The sequence below is a fragment of the Odocoileus virginianus genome, chromosome 27, assembly GCF_023699985.2.
Source record: "Odocoileus virginianus isolate 20LAN1187 ecotype Illinois chromosome 27, Ovbor_1.2, whole genome shotgun sequence".
Taxonomy (NCBI): Eukaryota; Metazoa; Chordata; class Mammalia; order Artiodactyla; family Cervidae; genus Odocoileus; species Odocoileus virginianus.
Window position 1 is genome coordinate 33,701,693 of NC_069700.1, and position 22,320 is coordinate 33,724,012.

A 22,320-nucleotide genomic window follows, 5' to 3' on the forward strand; every position below is an offset into this window, starting at 1 on the left:
TAGTTGCAGCATTCAAACTCTTTGTTTCAGCATGTGGGAGCAGGGATCCAACTCAGGCTCCCTGCATTCAGAGAATAGAGTCAGCCACTGGACCACCAGGGAAGTCCCTATCCCAGGATATTGAATATAGTTTCCTGTTCTGTACAGTAGGACCTTCTTGTTTTTCCATTCTATATAAAGAGTTTGCCTCTAGTAACTCCAAATTCCCAGTCCATCCCTCCTCCTCCACACCCTTGCATATTCCTTCCCCCCACCCTTTTTCAAAATACATGTATTTTTCCTAAATGTATAGGCAAATTCATGATTAATATACATACATAAGAAAATTCAAGAAAGTTACATAAAAGAACTCATAACCCAAAAATGGGAGCTAAGGACAAACAAGATCATTTTACAAACATTCACTTCAGCTTTAGATAGACCTGAATTTGAGTCAACCACTTGTTAGCTGACTCAAGTCAGATGGTCAATACCAAAATTAGGTTGATTATATTCTTTCCAGCCAAAGATGGAGAAGCTCTATACAGTCAGCAAAAACAAAACCAGGAGCTGACTGTGGCTCAGATCATGAACTCCTTATTGTCAAATTCAGACTTAAATTGAAGAAAGTAGGGAAAACCACTAGGCCATTCAGGTGTGATCTAAATCAAATCCCCTACAATTATACAGTGGAAGTGACAAATAGATTCAAGGGATTAGATCTGACAGAGTGCCTGAAGAACTATGGACAGAGGTTTGTGACATTGTACAGGAGGCAGTGATCAAGACCATACCCATGAAAAGGAAATGCAAAAAGGCAAAATGGTTGTCTAAGGAGGCCTTACAAATAGGTGAGAAAAGAAGAGAAGCTAAAGGCAAAGGAGAAAAGGAAAGGCATACCTATTTGAATGCAAAGTTCCAACGAATAGCAAGGAGAGATAAGAAAGCCTTCCTCAGTGATCAATACAAAAAAAATAGGGGAAAACAATAGATTGGGAAAGAGCTAGAGATTTCTTCAAGAAAATCAGAGATACCAAGGGAGCATTTCATGCAAAGATGGGCACAATAAAGGATAGAAATGGTATGGACCTAACAGAAACAATGACAAGAATACACAGAAGAACTATACAAAAAAGATCTTCATGACCCAGATAACCATGACAGTGTGATCACTCATCTAGAGCCAGACATCCAGGAATGCAAAGTCAAGTGGGCCTTAGGAAGCATCACTACGAACAAAACTAGTGGAGGTGATGGAATTCCAGCTGAGCTATTTCAAATCCTAAAAGATGATGCTGTGAAAGTGCTGCACTCAATATGCCAGCAAATATGAAAAACTCAGCAGTGACCACAAGACTGGAAAAGGTCAATTTTCATTCTAATCCTAAAGAAAGGCAATGCCAAAGAATGTTCAAACTACCGCACAATTGTACTCATCTCACATGCCAGTAAAGTAATGCTCAAACTTCTCCAAACCAGGCTTCAACAGTATGTGAACCATGAACTTCCAAGATGTTCAAGCTGGATTTAGAAAAGCCAGAGGAACCAGAGATCAAATTGCCAACATCCATTGGATCACTTAAAAAGCAAGAAAGTTCCAGAAAAACATCTATTTCTGTTTTATTGACTACACCAAAACCTTTGACTGTGTGGATCACAATAAACTGTGGGAAATTCTGAAAGAGATGGGAATACCAGACCACCTTACCTGCCTCCTGAGAAACCTATATGCAGGTCAAGAAGCAACAGTTAGAACTGGACATGGAACAACAGACTGGTTCCAAATAGGAAAAGGAGTACATCAAGGCTGTATATTGTCACCCTGCTTATTTAACTTATATGCAGAGTACATCATGAGAAATGCTGGGCTGGATGAAGCACAAGCTGGAATCAAGATTTCCGGGAGAAATATCAATAACCTCAGATACGCAGATGACACCACCTTTATGGCAGAAATCGAAGAACTAAAGAGGCTCTTGATGCAAGTGAAAGAGGAGAGCAAAATATCTAGCTTAAAACTCCACATTCAAAAAATGAAGATCATGGTATCCAGACCCATCACTTCATGCAAATAGATGGGGAAACAATGGAAACAGTTACAGACTTTATTTTTCTGGGCTCCAAGATCACTGCAGATGGTGACTGCAGCCATGAAATTAAAAGATACTTGCTCCTTGAAAGAAAAGCGATGACCAAACTAGACAGCATATTAAAAAGCAAAGACATTACTTTGCCGACAAAGGCCTGTCTAGTCAAAGCTATGGTTTTTCCAACAGTCATGTATGGATGTGAGAGTTGGGCTGTGAAGAAAGCTGAGAGCCGAAGAATTGATGCTTTTGAACTGTGGTGTTGGAGAAGATTCTTGACAGTTCCTTGGACTGTAAGGAGATCAAACCAGTCAATCCTAAAGGATATCAGGCCTGAATATTCATTGGAAGGAGTGATGCTAAAGCTGAAACTCCAATCCTTTGGCCACCTGATGTGAAAGATTAACTCATTGGAAAAACCCCGATGCTGGGAAAGATTGAAGGCAGGAGGAGAAGGGGACGACAGAGGATGAGATGGTTGGATGGCATCACTGACTCAATGGATGTGAATTTGAGCAAGCTCAGGGAGTTGTTGATGGACAAGGAAGCCTGGCGTGCTGCAGTCCCTGGGGTCGCAGAGAGTCGGACACAGCTGAGTGACTGAACAGAACTTGAACTTGTTAACTGAGGGTTTAGCTTCCTGAGCCTCAGTTTATCATCTATAAGATGAGTATGATAATAGTATCTATCACGTATAGGTTAGGTAAAATAACATATGGAAAATGTTTAACCCAGGGCTTCACATATAAAAATACTCAAAAATGTTTTTTATTATTACTATCTCTGTTAACATTTTGGTGTATTCCCCTCCTTCTGGACATACTGCTTTATACAGTTGAATAATAATGTATATGCATTTGTGCTCAGTTGTGTTCAACTTTTTGCGACCCCATGAACTATATAGCCTGTGAGGTTCCTCTGTTCATGGGATTTTCCAGACAAGAGTACTGGAGTGGGTTGCCATTTCCTTCTCCAGTTTACATTTAGTATCCAATTAATTTCATTTAGCATTTCACCATCAATGTTTTCTCACATTACTAGTTTTTCAAAAACGTGATCTTTAATCTTTATATAATTGTTTAATTATTCTCCTCCTTGGGGGTATTTCGACAGTTTCCCATTTTTTACTATTAAAAAGAACCCTGCCTTAAGCATATTGTGCTGTTAACCTGTGTTTCCTCTTAAATTTCTTCAGTTTTGTGACCAGTCCTTGCCATCAGATTGAAAGTTCAACAAGGCATGACGTGTATCTCCACCATCGGGCTGGGAGCTTCTCCAGAGTAGGGGCTGTATGCTCCCGCTTTCAGAAAGGGCACTGACCTGGGGCCAGGCTCCTCGGGACTAGTGGACACCTTTTGTTTGGCCTGATCAACAGAACTTCCCCTGCCTTTGGGAGAAGCCTCTCCAGCTTTCTGAGGTCCTGGTGGGACAGCCATCACAGGGCACGTAGACCCTAGAGACAGAACTGAGTGTGGGACCCAAGCTAGGCTATCAGCCTCCACTTAGGGAATCTGAATGGTGGTAGATTAAAATGAGGGAAAATGGTGTTGTTAAGTCAAGCCTTGGCCACATTCTCAACAGATAATCCATGACCTCCTGCTACCGGGAGCTTCAGAGTCACCTGATACCTGTGCCCATCTAAGACAGGTGGCCCTGTTCCTTCAATTCTGTGACTCACTCACTATCTTTCCATTTCCTTCCTTTTTGCTTTTATTGGCTAGAGTAGGTTTTGGCTGTTGGTACCAAAGAGCCCTAACCTGATCCAAAATATTAGCACCAACAAAGGGGTTTCAGGCCCAGACTTTAGACAAAAGGCTTTGAGATCCCTGTTGATGTCTGGAGTTGGGAAAACAGCAGCCCATGGAACGGAGAGGAGAAGCAGCTAGTCAGATTATCAGCTGTGAACTCTAGGGATCATGAGCCATCTGAGGGTCAACTTCTGGGGAACTGCGTAGCTTTGACTACAGACAGATTTAAAGGTAAGGGAGAAATCAGGAACATAGAGTGCGACGGGTACTTATAATGGCAGTGAATAATGTCAAGCAAGATAATAATGTCAAGCTCAGTTGTTTAGAATAAAATGAATTTCAAGACCTTTAGGTGTTATGGCTTGAAGAATCCATTGTCTTCTGCAAGAGGGCATGAAAGTGAAAGTGAAGTCACTCAATCATGCACGACTCTTTGGGACCCCGTGGACAGTAGCCTACCAGGCTCCTCCATCCGTGGGATTTTCCAGGCAAGAATACTGGAGAGGGTTACCATTTCCTTCTTCAGGAGATCTTCCCAACCGAGGGATTGAACCTAGGTCTCCCGCTTTGTAGGCAGACGCTTTACCATCTGAGCCACCGGGAAGTCAAGAGGGCATAGGACCTTTAAAATAAGATTCAGGAATGTGAAAGGACTGAACTTCAAGGCCTTGATCCCATCTCGTGCTCCTGAACATTTAGACTAGCTCACCTCAAGAACTGGTAGAATCCTCACCTTGGCCCCCTGAGCCTTAAGCTAAAGGGGTATATACTAGGAAGAGCTAAGCCAATGCCCCTGGTGCTCCCTCTCACTTCCCAAATAATAAATCAAAAACAGTATTATGGGGCTTTCTGGTGGCTCAGTGGTAAAGAATCCTCCGGCCAATGCAGGAAATGCAAGAGACTTGGGTTCGATCCCTGGGTCAGGAAGATCCCCTGGAGTAGGAAATGGCACCCTACTCCAGTATTCTTGCCTGGAAAATTCCATGGGCAGAGGAGCCTGGTGGACTACAGTCCATGAGGTTGCAAGAGTTGGACACGACTGAGCGTGGATGCACACACAAGCTGCATATTGAGATGTGACTGTGACCAAATTAGAGAGGTGACATCACACAGACATCCCAGCTTAGCGCTGGGGCAATGACTGATGAAACACTGGGCCATCTCCCTAGCGTCTTACAGAGAATGGTTGTGATGTATGTGAGAGGAACACTAGCAAGACGTGGGGACCATGAATATGGGAGGAAAAAGAGTTCACGTGTTTGTTGACCAGTGAAGGAAGGGACCATGCTGAGAGAACAGAGAGTGGATTTCAGCAGGACCAGAAGAATACAGTGGGACAAGGACATCTTCAGAGAAGCTACTGAGAACCCAGGAGATCAGAAAGACCCCTCCCCTAATTCTTAAATCCATGTAAGCTTCACTCCATACTCGGTCCAATTTGGTCAGGAGAATGGGGTGGAAAGGGGGATCCTAAAAGCTGAGTACCAAATTTTAAATAGAGTGGTAACTTGAAAATCAATAAATGTCTCATTTTCTTCCCTCATCTAAATAAAATGGATACTGGATGATTGATGTAAATTTAAAAGTTAAAATTATTGCACATCCCAGTTTGGGTTTGTTTTTTTGTTTTGGCCAAACTGCTGCATGGCTTGTGGGAGCCTTGTTCCCTAACCAGGGAGCGAACCCATGTCCCCTGCGTCGGAAATGCAGAATCATAGCCACTAGACCACCAGAGAAGTTATAACTTGAGCATGCCTGTTAGGGGAAAAAGGGTGATCTGTGAGTTAGGCAGCCACAAGTGGAATGGAGGGTGTATCTATTGTTCATGTGTGCCCAGAACCCTTCCCCTTTGGTAACAAAAACGTGCTCTCTGTTTGAAGCACTGCCCCTGCCCGTTCCTTGAGGTCCAGGTGGGGCTGTCTGCCTCAGGGCCCTGACCGGTGCAGATCATGGGTAGCAGGCTGGAATACTCAACCTAAGTCAACCTGAGTCTCTCGTGGGGACTCTGACTCTTGAGTGGACTCCTTACCTGCTCCCCATGTGACTCCATGTTGTCACACATCTGACCTTGGTCCGGAGCTATGAGCCCCTCCCCAGAATTGAGATGTCTGTGTTCATGGCTTAAGCAAAGGGAATGCATTATTCGGGGGTCGGGTCAGTGTTTCGGGTACCACAGGGGCAGGAGTGCAGCAGCCATGGGAAGGTTGTGCGTGTGTGCACGACACGTCTGTGTAACAAGGCCTGGAAATCCATCAGGAAGTCGAGGCACGGCAGCCGCTGCTTCTCCCCAAATGGCGAATCCATTCTTCCTCCCCTCTGCAGACCACTTTCTCCATTTCTTCATCAACACAGCAGAAAACCCCCTTTCTGGGCCTCCCGAGTTTCATGTTTCAGATCAGCTCGAAGGCAAGCTGATGGGCACAAACCTACCACCCAGGAAAGTGCCTTGGGTCAGATATTCATTCCTTGTCTAATTCATCCGGTGGTGCGGAGCAAAGATGGGCTCATTTACAAACGTGGCTGCCAAAAGCCCACTTTTGTGTGTCTGGGGTGGACACACCCCAGAAAGTGGAGAAAGTGAACTGGGTGACACCCAAGAGGAGTTTGCCACATCTCTGGGTCTGCAGCTACTGTGCCCCAAACCCTCAGTGGGAGGCAAGGCACCACCCATCCCCACTCGCCCAGGTGGTAAGACCTGATCGGGGAGAATGCTACTCCTTTTCTGTTTGTTTTTTAATTGAGGTACAGTATCTACATTACATACAGTGAAGTACTAAAACCTTAAGTACACGGCTAGATGGATTTTTACATGTGTTACCAATAGCCCAGATGAAGATTTAGAACAATTCCACTCTAGAGGCTTACTCCCTCCTGACCCCCCTCCCAGTCAACATCCTCCCAGGGATAAACCCTGCAGACTTTTACCACCAAAGGTTAGGTTTTGATTTATTTATTTGTGGCTGTGCTGAGATCTTCATGACCCAGATAATCATGATGGTGTGATCACTCACCAAGAGCCAGACATCCTGGAATGTGAAGTCAAGTGGGCCTTAGAAAGCATCACTACGAACAAAGCTAGTGGAGGTGATGGAATTCCAGTTGAGCTATTTCAAATCCTGAAAGATGATGCTGTAAAAGTGCTGCACACATTATGCCAGAAAATTTGGAAAACTCAACAGTGGCCACAGGACTGGAAAAGCTCAGTTTTCATTCCAGTCCCAAAGAAAGGCAATCCCAAAGAATGCTCAAACTACCGCACAATTGCACTCACATCACACGCTAGTAAAGTAATGCTCAAAATTCTCCAAGCCAGGCTTCAGCAATACATGAACCGCGAACTTCCAGACGTCCAAGCTGGTTTTAGAAAAGGCAGAGGAACCAGAGATCAAATTGCCAACATCCGTGCTCGCTTCAGCAGCAAACATACTAAAACTGGAACAATACAGAAAAGATTAGCATGGCTCCTGCGCAAAGATGACACGCAAATTTGTGAAGCGTTCCATACTTTTATACACAATGGAATATTACTCAGCCATTAAAAAGAATTCATTTGAATCAGTTCTAACGAGATGGATGAAACTGGAGCCCATTATACAGAGTGAAGTAAGCCAGAAAAATAAAGACCAATACAGTATACTAACACATATATATGGAATTTTAAAAGATGGTAACGATAACCCTATATGCAAAACAGAAAAAGAGATACAGATGTACAGAACAAACTTTGGGACTCTGTGGGAGAAGGCAAGGGTGGGATGTTCAGAGAGAATAGCATTGAAACAAGTATACTATCAAGGGTGAAACAGATCACCAGCCCAGGTTGGATGCATGAGACAAGTGCTCAGGGCTGGTGCAGTGGGAAGACCCAGAGGGATGGGATGAGGAGGAAGGTGGGAGGAGGGATCGGGATGGGGAACACATGTAAATCCATGGCTGATTCATGTCAGTGTATGGCAAAAATCACTACAATATTGTAAAGTAATTCTCCTCCAACTAATAAAAAAAAAAGTTTTAAAAAAATTGCCAGCATCCACTGGATCATCAAAAAAGCAAGAGAGCTCCAGAAAAACATCTATTTCTGCTTTATTGACTATGCCAAAGCCTTTGACTGTGTGGATCACAATAAACTGTGGAAAATTCTGAAAGAGATGGGAATACCAGACCACCTTACCTGCCTCCTGAGAAACCTATATGTAGGTCAGGAAGCAACAGTTAGAACTGGACATGGACAACAGACTGGTTCCAAATAGGAAAAGGAGTACGTCAAGGCTGCATATTGTCACCCTGCTTATTTAACTTATATGCAGAGTACAACATGAGAAACGCTGGGCTGGATGAAGCACAAGCTGGAATCAAGATTTCTGGGAGAAATATCAATAACCTCAGATATGCAGATGACACCCCCCCTTATGGCAGAAAGTGAAGAGGAACTAAAGAGCCTCTTGATGAAAGTGAAAGAGGAGAGTGAAAAAGTTGGCTTAAAGCTCAACATTCAGAAAACTATGATCATGGCATCTGGTCCCATCACTTCATGGAAAGTAGATGGGGAAACAGTGGAAACAGTGTCAGACTTTATTTTTTGGGGCTCCAAAATCACTACAGATGGTGATTGCAGCCATGAAATTAAAAGACGCTTACTCCTTGGAAAGAAAGTTATGACCAACCTAGAGAGCATATTGAAAAGCAGAGACATTACTTTGCCACCAAAGGTCTGTCTAGTCAAGGCTATGGTTTTTCCAGTGATCATGTATGGATGTGAGAGTTGGACTGTAAAGAAAGCTGAGCGTTGAAGAATTGATGCTTTTGAACTGTGATGTTGGAGAAGGCTCTTGAGAGTCCCTTGGACTACAAGGAGATCCACTCAGTCCATCGTAAAGGAGATCAGTCCTGGGTGTTCATTGGAAGGACTGATGCTGAAGCTGAAACTCCAGTACTTTGGCCACCTCATGCAAAGAATTGACTCATTGGAAAAGACCCTGATGCTGGGAGAGATTGGGGGCAGGAGGAGAAGGGGACGACAGAGGATGAGATGGCTGGATGGCATCACCGACTCGATGGACATGAGTTTGAGTAATCTCCGGGAGTTGGTGATGGACAGGGAGGCCTGGCGTGCTGCGATTCATGGGGTCACAAAGAGTCGGACACGAGTGAGCGATTGAACTGAACTGTGCTGGGTCTTTACTGCTGTGTGGACTTTTCTCTAGTTGTGGCAAGCAGGGGCTACTCTCCAGCTGCAGAACGCGGGCTTCTCATTGCAGTGGCTCTAGGGCTCATGGGCTCAATAGTTGCAGCTCCCAAGCTTCAGAGCATAGGCTCAGTAGGTGTGGCAAACAGGTTTAGCTGTTCCGCGGCATGTAGGATCTTCCCAGACCAGGGATCAAACTCATGTCTCCTGCATTGGCAGGCAGACTCTCTACCACTGAAATACCTGGGAAGCCCCAGCATAGGTTAGTTTTGCCTCTTCTTGAATCTCATGTAGATGGAATCAAACAGTCTGTGTTCTTTTGTCCATGGGTTTTCTCATCCAATATTATGGTGGATTTCTTTCTTAAAGCTGATATATTTATTTGGCTGTGCTGGGTCTTAGTTGCAGCACTTGGGATCTCCCATCTTCATTACAGCATGTGGAATCTTTTAGCTGTGGCATGTGGGATCTATTTCCCTGAGCAGGGGTCGAACACGGTCCCCCTGCATCGGGAGTGCAATCTTAGCCCCTGGACCACCAGGGAAGTCCCTCATTCAACATTATGTATGTGAGAGAAACACATATGATTGCACGTGGGAATCAGAAATCGATTCTTTTTTGAAGGGGGAAAAGCCAAAGCAAGACACTCTTTAGATTGGGGAAGGAGTGGTTAGACCATATGAGGTTTGGGTACAAAAAGTCCTTTACTTCTTGCTTGTATTTTGGAAGCACAATCATTATCAAAGTTCTTTTTGCTGTATTCGTTTGGGATGGAAAAAACTGCATTCTTTCACCTCTGGAAACGTGGCCATGACCTGCTGGCAATACTAGGACTGATGCATTTTGATAGGAAGAGCTCTTTGGTTCCAGTTCCTTCCCCAGCCTCCTCATCTTGACTTGGGAGAACAGTGTGGTGGGGAAGGGCCAGGATAAGCTCATGGGGAAAAGTGGTTGAAAACAGTGAGCTCCGTAAAAAAATAAAATAAGCGAAGACAGTGGCATCTCCAGGTCTCTGGAATTGGGTGGGCTTCTCTCATTTTGAGGATCTCCTGGCTGGTTCCTCCAGTGGCTCCTCTCTAGGCCACTGTCAGGGCTATAAGGGTGAAGGGTCACTATGTTGGCTGGACACCCCTCATGTGTCAGGCACTTCCGTGGGGTTTCACATACACTGTCCTATTCAATCCTGACCTTACTAAGAGCCATTGACCTCTTTGCCTCGATAAGAAAACTGAGGTTCATGGAGATTACAAATTTAAATAACCTGTCCAAGTTCGTGTAGCTGGTTACAGTGAGTTTTGAAGTCAGATCTGTCTGGATAAAGGCAACCCAGTCTGGGGCCTCCCCAAGTTGGCCGTCTTCCACTTCCTGGTGAGGAAGGGGTGCTCTGCTACAGCAGCCAGCCCTCCAGGGAAAGCCGCTCCGTCCCACACCTGAGCACACTCAGGCAGCTGTGCCCTTCCCAGCCTTCACCCCGGGCCAGCAGAGGCTAAAGGGACCTTTTCATCCTCAGCCAGGACCAACAACTGCTCAGGCACACACGTGGCCTTGGGTAGGGGAAGAGGCGAGTGGAAGAGAGGAAGCTTTCATGAAAGGGGCCAGTCTTTGATGCTGGTTGCAGATATTAAGTGAAGTGGAAAGGAGCTGGGAGAGAGCTGTTGGAGAAGGACCTCCTGGGAGCCCCCGAATCACTCCTGCAGGCATCCCTCGGTGGGACAGTGGGAGGGTGGGACACCCAGAATGGGACTCCCAGAGCGAGGCGGTACCCCCCTGCCAGCGGCCACAGGGGTCAGAGCTGGTCAGCCCCAGGGGCGTAGGCCTGCCGGAAAAGCCCAAGGGGGCCTGGGACCCCTCCTCCCCTGAGCCTGATACTGCCAGATACCTGGGTCTGGGCAGGGTCAAAAGCAGGCCCAGACTGGGGTGAGGCAAGAGATGGGTCTAGGAAGGAAAGTTAAAGGAGGTGCTCACACTCTAGGTATCTCTGTTGCCTCACCCAAGTCCCAGCCCTGCCAGGGAGCTCAAGGCACCAGAGGTGAATAACAGCAGTGAACAGGCACTGCAGCTAACCTGTACTGCTCATATGCGGAGCCGTGTTCCAGGCTATGGGTATTTTGTGTATAACATGTTAAATCACTTAATGCTCACAACTCTTATCAGTTGACAGATAAGGAGACTGAAACAGAACTGGTAACTTGCCCAGCTAATAACTCCTACAGGCAAAGGTGCCCCTGAGTCCCCTCTCTTAGCCAGGCCGCCACGTCACACCACTCCCAACACACACACACAAACAAGGTTTGGGTGCCAGGTGGCACCCAGCAGCTTATCAGGACCCCACCCCAGCAGGCTGGCCACAGCTGGGCCTCTGCCCACGGCAGGCCCTGCGGGACTGGGAAGGTGGGTCACATGTGCACGAGGCCTCTTTTATAGCCCCACCACCCCCTCTGGCTCCGTCTTTTGCCACCTGACCTGAACTGCTGGCTGCGACCTACACCAGCTGTGCCCACTCATCATGGAGAAGGTCCTTGTCCTTCTGCTTGTCGCCCTTGCGGTAGCCTATGCGGTTCCTGACCCCCGGGGAATCATAATCAACCTGGTAAGAGGGTCTTCCAGGCAGGAGGCATCTGGGCCCCCATGTAGGATATTTTTTAAGCTTGGCTTTTTGACCCGTGGTGGGTCCGCTGCCCAGGAACTGGGAGGTAAGACATCTCTTCCTTGACTGCCCACCCCCTGTCTCCCTTGCCCCTTCCCCAGGGCCCCAGAGAAGGCTGATCAGTGTGGAGCGTGCCCAGAGCATGGTTCAACCTGGCTGAGGGAACTTGATAAAAATCCAGAGCAGAGCTCCCTGGAGGTCCAGTGGTTAGGACTCCACACTTTCACTCCCGAGGACACAGGTTCAATCCCTGGTTGGGGAACTAAGATCCCACGAGCCATGAAGCAAGGCAAGAAAAAAGAAATATCCATAGTGTTGGGCTCTCATCCTGGAAACCCTGACTCAGAAGATCCAGTAGTTTAAAAAGTTTCCCAGTGATTCCGGCTTCTGACCTAGTCCAGCTCTGAATGCCTCAGGATTGCTTACTTATTTAGTCCTTGTAAGAACCACATGGGGCTTCCCAAGTGGTGCCGGTGGTAAACAACCTGCCTGCCAATGCAGGAGATGTATGAGACGCAGGTTCGATCCCTGGGTCGGGAAGATCCCCTGGAGGAGGACATGGCAACCCACTCCAGTATTCCTGCCTGGAGAATCCCATGGACAGGGGAGCCTGGTGGGCTACAGTCCAGAGGGGTCACAAAGAGTCAGACACGACTGAAGTGACACAGTGTGTGTGTGTGTGTGTGTGCACATGCGCGCGCACACACACACACACACGAGCCACGTGAGATAGGTACTATTATGATCAATCCTGTCTTCACATGGGAAGCTGACTTAGAGGAAGGTGAAGTCACCTGCCTGAGGTCACACCGCTGGAAAGCCTTGATCAGAGACTGGCGACCAGCTGGCAGGCTCCAGAGCCAGGCTCCGACCAGCTGGCAGGCTCCAGAGCCAGGCTCTCCGCACTGTCCACGTGGCCTGTCCACAAGAGGGCACTGCAGGAGCCCTTTGGGACAGGAACCCAGTTCGCAGGTCCTTAACTCGGGGCTGGGCATGGGCTCAGAGCGGCTGGGAAGCCTCTGAGATTACCTGTAAGAATCTGTGGAGGGAGGATTTTCCTGGGAGACGGTCCTCAACTTTCACAGGCTCCTCGAAGGACTGGGGGACCCAGAGAGGTTTGGAAACCCTGTTTGGGGGCCACAGGCGACCATTCCAGATGCAAACACTGAGGCATAGAGGGGGGCAGCGACTGGCCCAGGGTCACCCAGGGAACTGGTAGCACAGCCAGTCTGAGGAGTTGGGTGTCCTGTCCCCACTCAGGGCTACTTTAATGATGCCACACTGCCCGCTTCTCACATGGGTGGGTCAGGGGGTTGGGGTGGGCAGAGGCCTCTAGCCCCAGGGGTTGGATTCCTTCATACCAGCCTGCCGTGGTGGGAGGCCCTGTCAGCGGTAGCAGTTGGTGAGTTGGAGGTCTGTGTGGACAGGGGACCTAAGGGAGGGCGCTGGGCTGACCGGCTGCCCCCTGGCAGGATGACGGCGAGCTCTGCCTGAACAGTGCCCAGTGCAACAGCAAGTGCTGCCACCGGGAAGACGGGCTGAGCCTGGCCCGCTGCGCACCCAAGGCCCGCGAGAACAGCGAGTGCTCCGCCTTTGTGAGTGCCGGGGGGCCGGGGGGGGCAGGCGGAGACGGCTGTGGGGGTACAGCTCAGTGAGGGGAGGGCCCTCGAGGCTTGCGTGTGTGCTCAGGGAAGAGGGTCAGTCCGGACACAGAATGCTGGAGGTGAAGGGAGGTCAGCACCCTTCAAAGACCTTTCCCATCCCATCCCGTCTCCTGAGCCTCACAACTGACCCATGACATGGGTCATGGACATGGGTGTTAACCCTATACATGGACGGGTAAACAGAGGCTCCCCAGAGAGATCGAGTTAGTAAGAGCAAGCGAGTCACACAGTGGAGACCAGAACCCAGGTCGTCCAGGCCCACTGAGCCCCCGCACCCCCCCAGGGAGGCAGGAAGGAGAAGCGCCATCTGGGGCAGGTGGCCCCCACAGTCTGTGACCCCCTGTCTCTGCAGACGCTCTATGGGGTTTACTACAAGTGTCCCTGTGAGCGGGGCCTGACCTGCGACGTCGACAAGACCATCGTGGGCTCCATCACCAACACCAACTTCGGCGTCTGCCTTGATCTCTGACATGCCGCAGAGTAAGCGAGCTCACCCCGGCCGGCACACCCCAGGATGCTCCTCCACCAGGCCCCGCCCCTGGCCGGCCATCGCCTCGACTGGCGCCTCCACCTTCTAACTGGGTTCTTGGCAATTAAAGCCCCTCTTGCAAACCTTCCCCAGTCACCTGGATACCCTTGCTGAGTCAGCGTCTTCCTTGATGTTACATCAAGCTTCTCGCACCATCAGGTGTTATCTGAAAGGAGGAATAGGTCGGGGGGCCAAACAGAACAAGGCTGACAGGCTGGAGACAAGATTGTGAAACAAGCCCAGTCAGGCTGGGACCCTCTCTGTTTCTGAGGAGCATCACAGCTCCCTGGGAGGCCCTCCTTGCCCCTCAAGTTCTCAGGCAGGCAGGCAGACACACGCACACGTGCACACACGCACACACACACATCTCTGGTGGGGAGTTATAATGGCCCATATTCTTTGCCCTGCATCAAAACTTACCAGTCCCTTCTCCTGGTCTCTCACCCCTCTCCTGGGCCAAACTCAGCGGTGACAGCTAGCTGACACCATCTGTGTTAAAGAGTCAGCTCACTCATAATTGCTGCGGGCTTACTCTGTGGCCAGCAAATTCTCACAATGGCCCTGGGAAGGAGAATTCATTGTCTCCACTTTATAGATAAAAGAAACTAAGGTTCAGAGATGTTAAGTAATTTGCTCAGTGTTACATAATTAGAAAAAGTTGGCACTAAATCCACCCAACTCCACCCCCAACCCTTTCTACGATTTCCTGCTCTTTCCGGGTAACTCACACTGAGACAAATGGGTGGAACTTAAAGGAAAGGGCTTCCCTGGTAAAGAAACTGCCTGCAAATGCAGGAGACCAGGGTTCGATCCCTCGGTCAGGAAGATCCCCTGGAGAAGGGAATGGCAACCCACTCCAGTGTTCTTGACTGGAGAATCCCATGGACAGAGGAGCCTGGTGGGCCACAGTCCATGAGGTCGCAGAGTCAGGCACGACTGAGTGACTATCACTTTCTCTTTCAAAAGGAATTTAGTTTTGACTTACTATAAAAACCTTATACCCACTGGAGCCATCAAACCTGGGCTTCCTTAGAGAGTCTTAAGATACTAGGCACTGATGTACAACTGGAAGGTCAGTGACCCTCGGTGGCGATGCTAGAGAGGAGATTCACATAAACAAGGGAGGGTGAACTAAATGAATTAGATGCTCTACCCGCCCCGGCATTCTGTAGTTCTGGGATAATGAATCCTCAAGAGAACCATTAGGTTTAGGATTTAAGACTGGATTCAGCTGTAAGTAACAAAACCCAAGTAATTATGGCACAAACAAAGGGTGCATGTATTTCTCAGGCGTGAAGAAGTCTGGAGATGGAAATGTTGGCATGTGTTTGGGTGCTAGCTCCTCTCAGCAAACTCCTTCACCGGGGCTCCTAACATCAGATCCTCTCACCATGTGCTAAGTGAGAAAGCCTGGGGACAGAAGCTGGGTGGGGGAGGGGGGTAAGGACAGAGTGCCTCTCCCAGGGTACCTTCTTATCTTCCCCTAATATTTCCAGGCTGATGTCTCCATATCTCTACAGCTACTGCTGGGTCACCTGACCACTGCTAGCTGCAAGGGAGGCTGGAAAAGCAAGTATTGGGCAAAGAGAATGGGATTGCCATAACTGGCTTAGGCTAACTACAGTCCTGCTCCAGGGCTGGGGACGTGGCTGCCCAAACAATATTGGGGTTTAGCAAGGAAGGCAGGCTTGGCTGCCAGTAAACATTGCAAGCTTTTTATTTCAGTGATAGTGCATCATCTCTCCCTCCTTACCCCTCCCCGCTAGGGGAGGCTCTGGGAACCAGGGGCAGGGACACACAGTTCCAGGTGTCACCGGAGTAGGCGGAGAAGTGGGAGGAGGCAACGAAGAGAGATCATTAAAAGAAAGCTTTCTTAGCTGGCTTCTTTTTTTCAATTTTCTTACAATGGCTGTAGGTGATTTTAAACTATTTCTGATTCTTTGGAAATACACAAGTCAGGTCCAGCTGGCAGGGATACCCGTTATCCAGGCCGAGGAATGTCAGAGAAAGGGAAGAATGCCAGGGAAAAGCGAGACTTTGACCTCGGCCTTGAGGGCTGCTCTGGGGCAGCCCCCAGCTTCACCACAGTCCAGCTTGGGGGCCCTCGACCTGTGCACAGTGGAGGAGCCTGGGCACAAAGGACCTTCTCCCCCAGCTGCTGACTCTGTGCCTCTGGTCACCTCCTCCAGGCTGACCTCTAGGGTTGCATAGGGCCCTCCTCACTCCACCCCTGGCATTGCCTTTCCCCTGTTATCCCATCTGCCAGTCCTAAGTGGATGAACACTGACAGGGGGCCATATCTCCTCTCCTTAAATCCGTTCATGGGTCAATCAACTCCCCTCTCCGGCACACTCAGTTCAGAGGCTGCCTCAGCCCGCTTCCTCCCAGGAAGCCACAACAGAACTCCTGGGGCTTGGGATGAGTGTGGTTAAGGCAGACGTAGACCCAGGGTTAGGGCCAGACCTAAACTGTGCCATTGACCTTGCTACTTCAGGGTCTGCTGGAAGAGCCCCAGAGAACGGGAGCCCATGTTAGAGAAAGAAACATCGCCGCACCCCATCCCTGCCCCACCATCCAGGATTCCACGCCCCTGGGGGCGGGGACCCACCTTGGGTCTGTCCAAAGTCTCCCCCAGCAGAGAATGCCTGGGTCATTTCCGCCCACCTACCCCTCCCTCCTTCCCCTGGCCTCTGGGTGCGCTCCAGTTCCACCTTCCATGGGTCTCCCCCTCAGCTCCCCCGAGGCCCCGACACCCACCCCGGGGACACGTACTGCCTGCAGACCCCTTTACAGGGCAGTACAACTCGCGGTTCTCGGCAGACCGGCAGCGGCACCGGCTCTTGCACCCTTGCTTCTGGAAGCAAATCTCCCCCGGGTCCTGCGGGGAGACGGCCTGGCCTGCCTCCTTCTCCCACACCGCCCCCTCCCCACCTGCCAGGCTGGGCCCAAGGGACGTCTGTGTGGGTGGGGTTCGGGGGACACAAGGCGACTGCGGGACCTGACTTGTGCCTAGAGGGGACTAAGCAGTTTTGGAAGGTTTGTCCACAGTGTCCCCCAAATAGGTAACTTCTCCTCTGTTGCACAGGAGAGTGAGCCAGACCCACCCGCCTGCGGCGCAAAATTGTCATCTGCACCTCCCCCCCCCAAAACATGCACACGCTCACACGTCAACGGTCCCCAGGGCTGGGGCTTATGACATTATCTATCACTGCCATCCATCAGCCCTCTGTCCCACAATGTCAGTAGTCTTTCAAGGAGCAAATACTGAGCACCTACTGTGTGCAGGCCCTGGGGCTCCAGCTGGGAGCAAAAGCAACAGCTGCCTGCCCCGCTCCGCATGCCCTGCCCCAGGGCCCTGTCTGGCTGCCCCCCTCTCCTGCCCCAGGCTGCGGCCCTCCCGACACCCAGCCGGAGCAGGCCCATCACCTGGGTTTGCCGTGTTCACAACATATATGACTCCCTAAATTTATCTTCCTTATCCTGTTTTAAAATTTTTCTATCCCCTCCTTAACTCTAGGAGGGCAGTGATTTTTGCACTCATGTTCACAGCTCTCTCTCACCACTAGGACTTAAGTCCTCACACACAGTAGGTGCTGAGAGCAGAACTGCTGAGTAAAGGAGAATACTCTAATGTTCCTTTGATCTCTCGAACCTCTTCTACTGTTTCCATTCTCTCTCACTCCTCTTTGCTCTTCCTGAATATGCCAGGCAAGGTCCCTCCTCTAGGCTTTTGCCCTGGCTGTTCTTCCACCTAGACGGCTCCTTCTCCTGCCTGCCTGGCTCCCTTTAGGAAAGGCCTGGTGGCTCAGATGGTAGAGAATCTGCCTGCAGTGTGGATTCGATCCCTGGGTTGGGAAGATTTCCCTAGAGAAGGAAATGGCGACCCACTCCAGTATTCTTGCTTGAAGAATCCCACGGACAGAGGTGCCTGGCAAGCTACAGTCCATGAAGTCGCAGAGAGTCGGACACGACTGAGTGACTAACCCTCATTCACTCCCTTTAGATCTTTGCTTAAGTTTCCCATTGTTAGTAAGGTCTTCCCTGAATACCCTCTTCTCACACCACAACTTCTGAAGCCACTTCCTTATTTGTTTTTTGTCCTCAGATGTTGATCCCGTGGAATATATTAATATTTTCCTTATTTACCCCCTACAAGAGAATGTCAGCTCTCCCAGGGCAAGGAGTTTTGTGTCTTGTTCACAGACCTCTCGCTTGCACCTAGCAAAATCCTCTATAGGTGCTAAGTGCTCAATAAAACGCGAGCGGAAGTGAACGTTTGTGTCTCTTACCAGATGTGAGCGAGCGTGGGAAAGGAGTGTTCTGCTGTGTTCACCTCTGCAAGACCACCAGCGGTGCCCCAGCAGGGCTCCCATGATCCAGAGGAGCTTTCTTTGTGCCCCCAAACACCCAGCACTCCCTGCTGCCCCCCACTTCCGGCTTTCACCCACATAAGCCTCAGGGTCCACCCACCCTTCCCAACCAGAGTCTTAGGATGGTGGTAGATAGTGTACCCTTGAGGTTCCCTCCTAAACTTTTGATTTCCTTCCCAGTGAGGAGGAAGAAAAAGGAGAGGAGGAAGTGGAGGACCAGGAGCAGCTGCCTCTATGTTCCAGCTAAAAACCATGCATCTTCCAGGTGACCGCCATGTGACTGAGGCCTGGTGGGTAGGTAATGAGGTATGAATGCCCAGTCCTGGGCTTGAGAGGGAGAGGCCAACAATGCCAGCTCCCAGACCAAAGGGACAGAGGAGTAAGCAATGGGGATGGAGCAGATGTTCCCCAAGAGCCACTGCTGCTTCCTGGACTGTTCGCTGTGCTTGCCTTGTTGTCGGCAGAGTAGCCAGTCCATGTGCTTGGGCTCTGGCACCAGCAAGATAGATTTGGATTCAGAAAGCTCTGCTATCTACTGGCTGTGTGCTTTTGGCAGACTTCTTAACCTCTTTGAACCTCAGTTTCCATGTCTGCAAAATGGGACAAAATAACAGTACATCACAGGAATGATGCAATGCTTAAATTAAATAGCAGGTATTTTACTATGCCCAGAGTAGGCACCCAATCAATAGAAGCTGTTGTCATTATCTATACAGTTAGAAGGTCTCAGAACGATTTCAAAAGACTCTCTCATCCTATCTGGTTGTATATTATTAACAAATAGCATTGTGAATATTTGTTTCACAGATGAGGTGACTAAGGGCCAGAGAAGTTGCTAAACCTCCCAAAGTCACAAAACTATCAAATAACAGAAAATTAGACTCTGGTTTTTATCTTTCCACTCCCTTCCTTCAGAGACTTTCAATGAGAATTTCAGTAACTCCCTCTCCTGTGAAAGTGCGGTCACCTGAACACATTTATGTAGGCCTTCTTGGTGGGCATGAGGGTTACGAGCTCAGAACACACTAACTGTCAGTGGGTCTGGCAGTGGGTAATCAGAACAAAGTGCCTGAGTCTTGAGAGTGGGAACAGATGGTAATGCTGCGGGTAGAGGGGCAAGAGACATTCTTACATACACTAATCATGGCAGGTAAGGAAATGCTGTGGAAACAAACCATCCAGGAGGCATAGAGGCTTAACACAACACAAGTGGGTTTCTTGCTTGTGCAAAGTCATCTGTGAATCAGGACATTCTCTAGGGCCACCATCCTCCAATTCAGGCCTCTCCCAGCCACAGAGCATCCCCTTGTCACCCAGCCATGGAAGGGAAAGAGAACTGGAGAACTTGAAGTCATAGTCTCTGAAAAGCAATTGAGTGATCCAGGTTTTCTGGGTGCCTCTTGGAGGATGAAATCAACCCCCACCCAGAACTGGTTTGGATGTTGGAATGGATGATGTCACACACATCAAAACAGTATGAAAAGTTTTACTGCTTGAATAATGGACCTTTCTAGGGACAGCAGGGCAGGTGCAAGGGGGTCTGAGTGGTAAGGATGAAGGGGAGGGTGGCTTTGACTTTTACTGAAGCTAGGAGATGGGGCCAGGGTTAGGGTTCCCCCAAGCAGGCTGGGGTTTGTGTAGTTTGCATCTCCCACCAGCACCAAGGGAGGGAGGGGGGCTATTATCGGCTGGCCTAGATGTGGGGCCAAAGAGGTGTGAAGGCTCCAAAGCTATCATTGGCCAACCAGAAATGGATTCTTCCTTCGGACTTCCCTAGCCATCCATCAATTAGGACTCCATGCTTCCCCTGTAAGGGGCATGAGTTCCTTTCCTGGTCAGGGAACTAAGATCCTGCAAGCCACGCAGCCTGCCTATCCACAAAGGAGTCTTTTTTCTAGTCTTTCCTAGAAGAAAACATAGACAAGCCTTTGCGTTGGTCTTTGCAGTATCTTTCTATTAATAGTTGTGACTCTTCAGGCAAGGGAAACAAAAGCAAAAATAAACAAATTGGACTATATCAGATAAAAGCTTATTCATTTTTTTAAATGACTTCCTATGCACAGCAAAGGAAATCATAAAAAAAAAAAATGAAAAGACAATGTACTGAAAATAGGAGAAGATATTTGCAAATGATATGTCCAATAAGGAGTGACTATCCAAAATATATGAAGAACTCCTACAAATCAACAAAACAACCTGATTAGAGCTGCCTAACAGTCGTTAGCTCTGGGTCCTGGGAGCCAAGCTCTCCTGGCTTATTAAAATAATAATAAAGAGTTTTGTGGCAGCAAATTGCTCCCACTATACACTCTCCTTTTGTCCTTTAATAACAGAACCCCCCAAGCTTTAGCTGGGCACATGGATGTCCAGATGAAAACTACATTTCCCAGCTTCCCTTGCAGCTAGCTGCAGCCATGTGACTAAATTTTGCCTGAAATTGAACGTGTTAGTTGCTCAGTCTTGTCTGACTCTTTGTGACTCCATGGACTGTAGTCAGCCAGGTTCCTCTGTCCATGGAGTTTTCCAGGCAAGAATACTGGAGTGGATTGCTATTTCCTTCTCCAGGGCATCTTCCTGACCCAGAGATCGAACCCAGGTCTCCCACACTGCAGGCAGATTCTTTACCATCTGAGCCACTAGGTGAACTAGTGGCTCACCAACTAGTGGCTCACCTAGTGGGGTGTAAGTGAAAATAATTCCTGCTGCCCTTTTAGGAAGGGTGAGCTACCAGCTGCCTCTCTACCCCCTTTCGTCTAACTGGAAAGTGGACCCAGCAGGTGTGCTGGTGCACTATCTCTGACTATAGAAGAAAAGAAACAACCTGGGGCAGAGCTTCCCAACTAGTGTGTCTGGAGATGTGGATGCCTTCTGCCCTCAGCAGAGTCTCTTTAGGGCCCCGAGACCCTTCTACTCTTATGCCGAGGTGCTATATCAATATGATGTTTCTATGTGTGCCGTGTTGTAAAAAATTAAGGGGAAAAATAGAAGGAAACAGCAGCAGATGACTGAGCAAGAAGGTGGAAGGAGGTGGGGGCATGCATGATCTCTCCCAGCAGAGCCTCCAGCCAGCCTCCCCGCAACCACCAGGTGAGAGAGAAAGCATCCACCTTGCTGAAGCCATCATGAGAATAGGATTTTGCTTTTGCAGCCATTAAGTTGTGTCCTACAGAACATAGATGGTTTGGACTTGGAAATTATCTTATTGTCTACTCATAGGGAAATAGTTAAGCAGATATGGTCCACATATAAAATAAAATTAGGCAGTCACTACTGAGTTTTTTGTTTTTTAATTTTTATTGGAGAATAGTTGCTTTACAATGTTATGTTAGTTTCTACTATGCAGCAAAGTGAATCAGCTATATGTGTGTGTGTGTGTGTGTGTATATATCTCCCCTCTTTTTTGGATTTTCTTCCTATTGAGGTCACCATAGAATATTGAGTAGAGTTCCTTGTGCTATACAGTAGGTCCTCCTTAGTTATCTATTTTATACATAGTAGCACATCATTGCTGTTTTTAAAAATACTTTGGTGACATGAGGGAAATGATTGAGATATAATGAGATAGGAGAAAAAGAAATTTATGATCTCGGAGTGAGGCAAAGGATCTCTGAATTACACTGTGGTTATGTCAAGTGATGAGCGGTGAGTGGGTCTGGAGCAAGGTGACCCCCAGGCAGACTGAACTGGGGTTGAGGTGGAGACTCAGCATTCCAGTCTGACCCAGGAGAGTGGGTCAGGGTTGAATATGCAGACTAAGCAGACTAATCCAACTAGAATCAGTCTTAGGATGTTTGCTGAGAATTGTGACACAGATGTTTCCTTTCTCTGGGGAGACTGATTTCTCCATATGTGAGGTGGACTTGTGGTTAAGACCCTGAGCTGTGGAGCAAGACTGCCTGGGGTCCAACCCCAGCCCCACCCCTACTTGGAAACTTTAAGAAGGATACTTTGCCCTATTCTTAAACTAGGGATAATTATAGTACCTACTATAACTTTGTTGTGACAATAAGATGAGTTGATACAGATAAGAAAACACATTGCAGTGTCTGGAACATAGTAAGTGCTCGATAAATCTTAGCTGTTATTATTACGTGACACCTGGACCTTTTGC

The 22,320-nt window shown here is 48.6% G+C and overlaps 1 protein-coding gene and 1 non-coding gene across 2 annotated transcripts; both read left to right on the top strand.

Annotated features, from left to right (window-relative positions):
* Nucleotides 1–7,220: 7,220 nt before the first annotated feature.
* On the top strand, nucleotides 7,221–7,323 carry LOC139031647 (U6 spliceosomal RNA). The gene has a single exon (XR_011484152.1). It is a non-coding gene; the product is annotated as a U6 spliceosomal RNA (small nuclear RNA).
* Nucleotides 7,324–8,113: 790 nt separating this feature from the next.
* Nucleotides 8,114–13,905, top strand: CLPS (colipase). Its single transcript, XM_070456942.1, has 3 exons — nucleotides 8,114–11,589; nucleotides 13,119–13,241; nucleotides 13,663–13,905. Exons 1-3 carry the CDS (start codon nucleotides 11,506–11,508, stop codon nucleotides 13,777–13,779), a joined length of 324 nt encoding a protein of 107 aa, XP_070313043.1. The 5' UTR covers nucleotides 8,114–11,505; the 3' UTR covers nucleotides 13,780–13,905.
* Nucleotides 13,906–22,320: the final 8,415 nt, after the last annotated feature.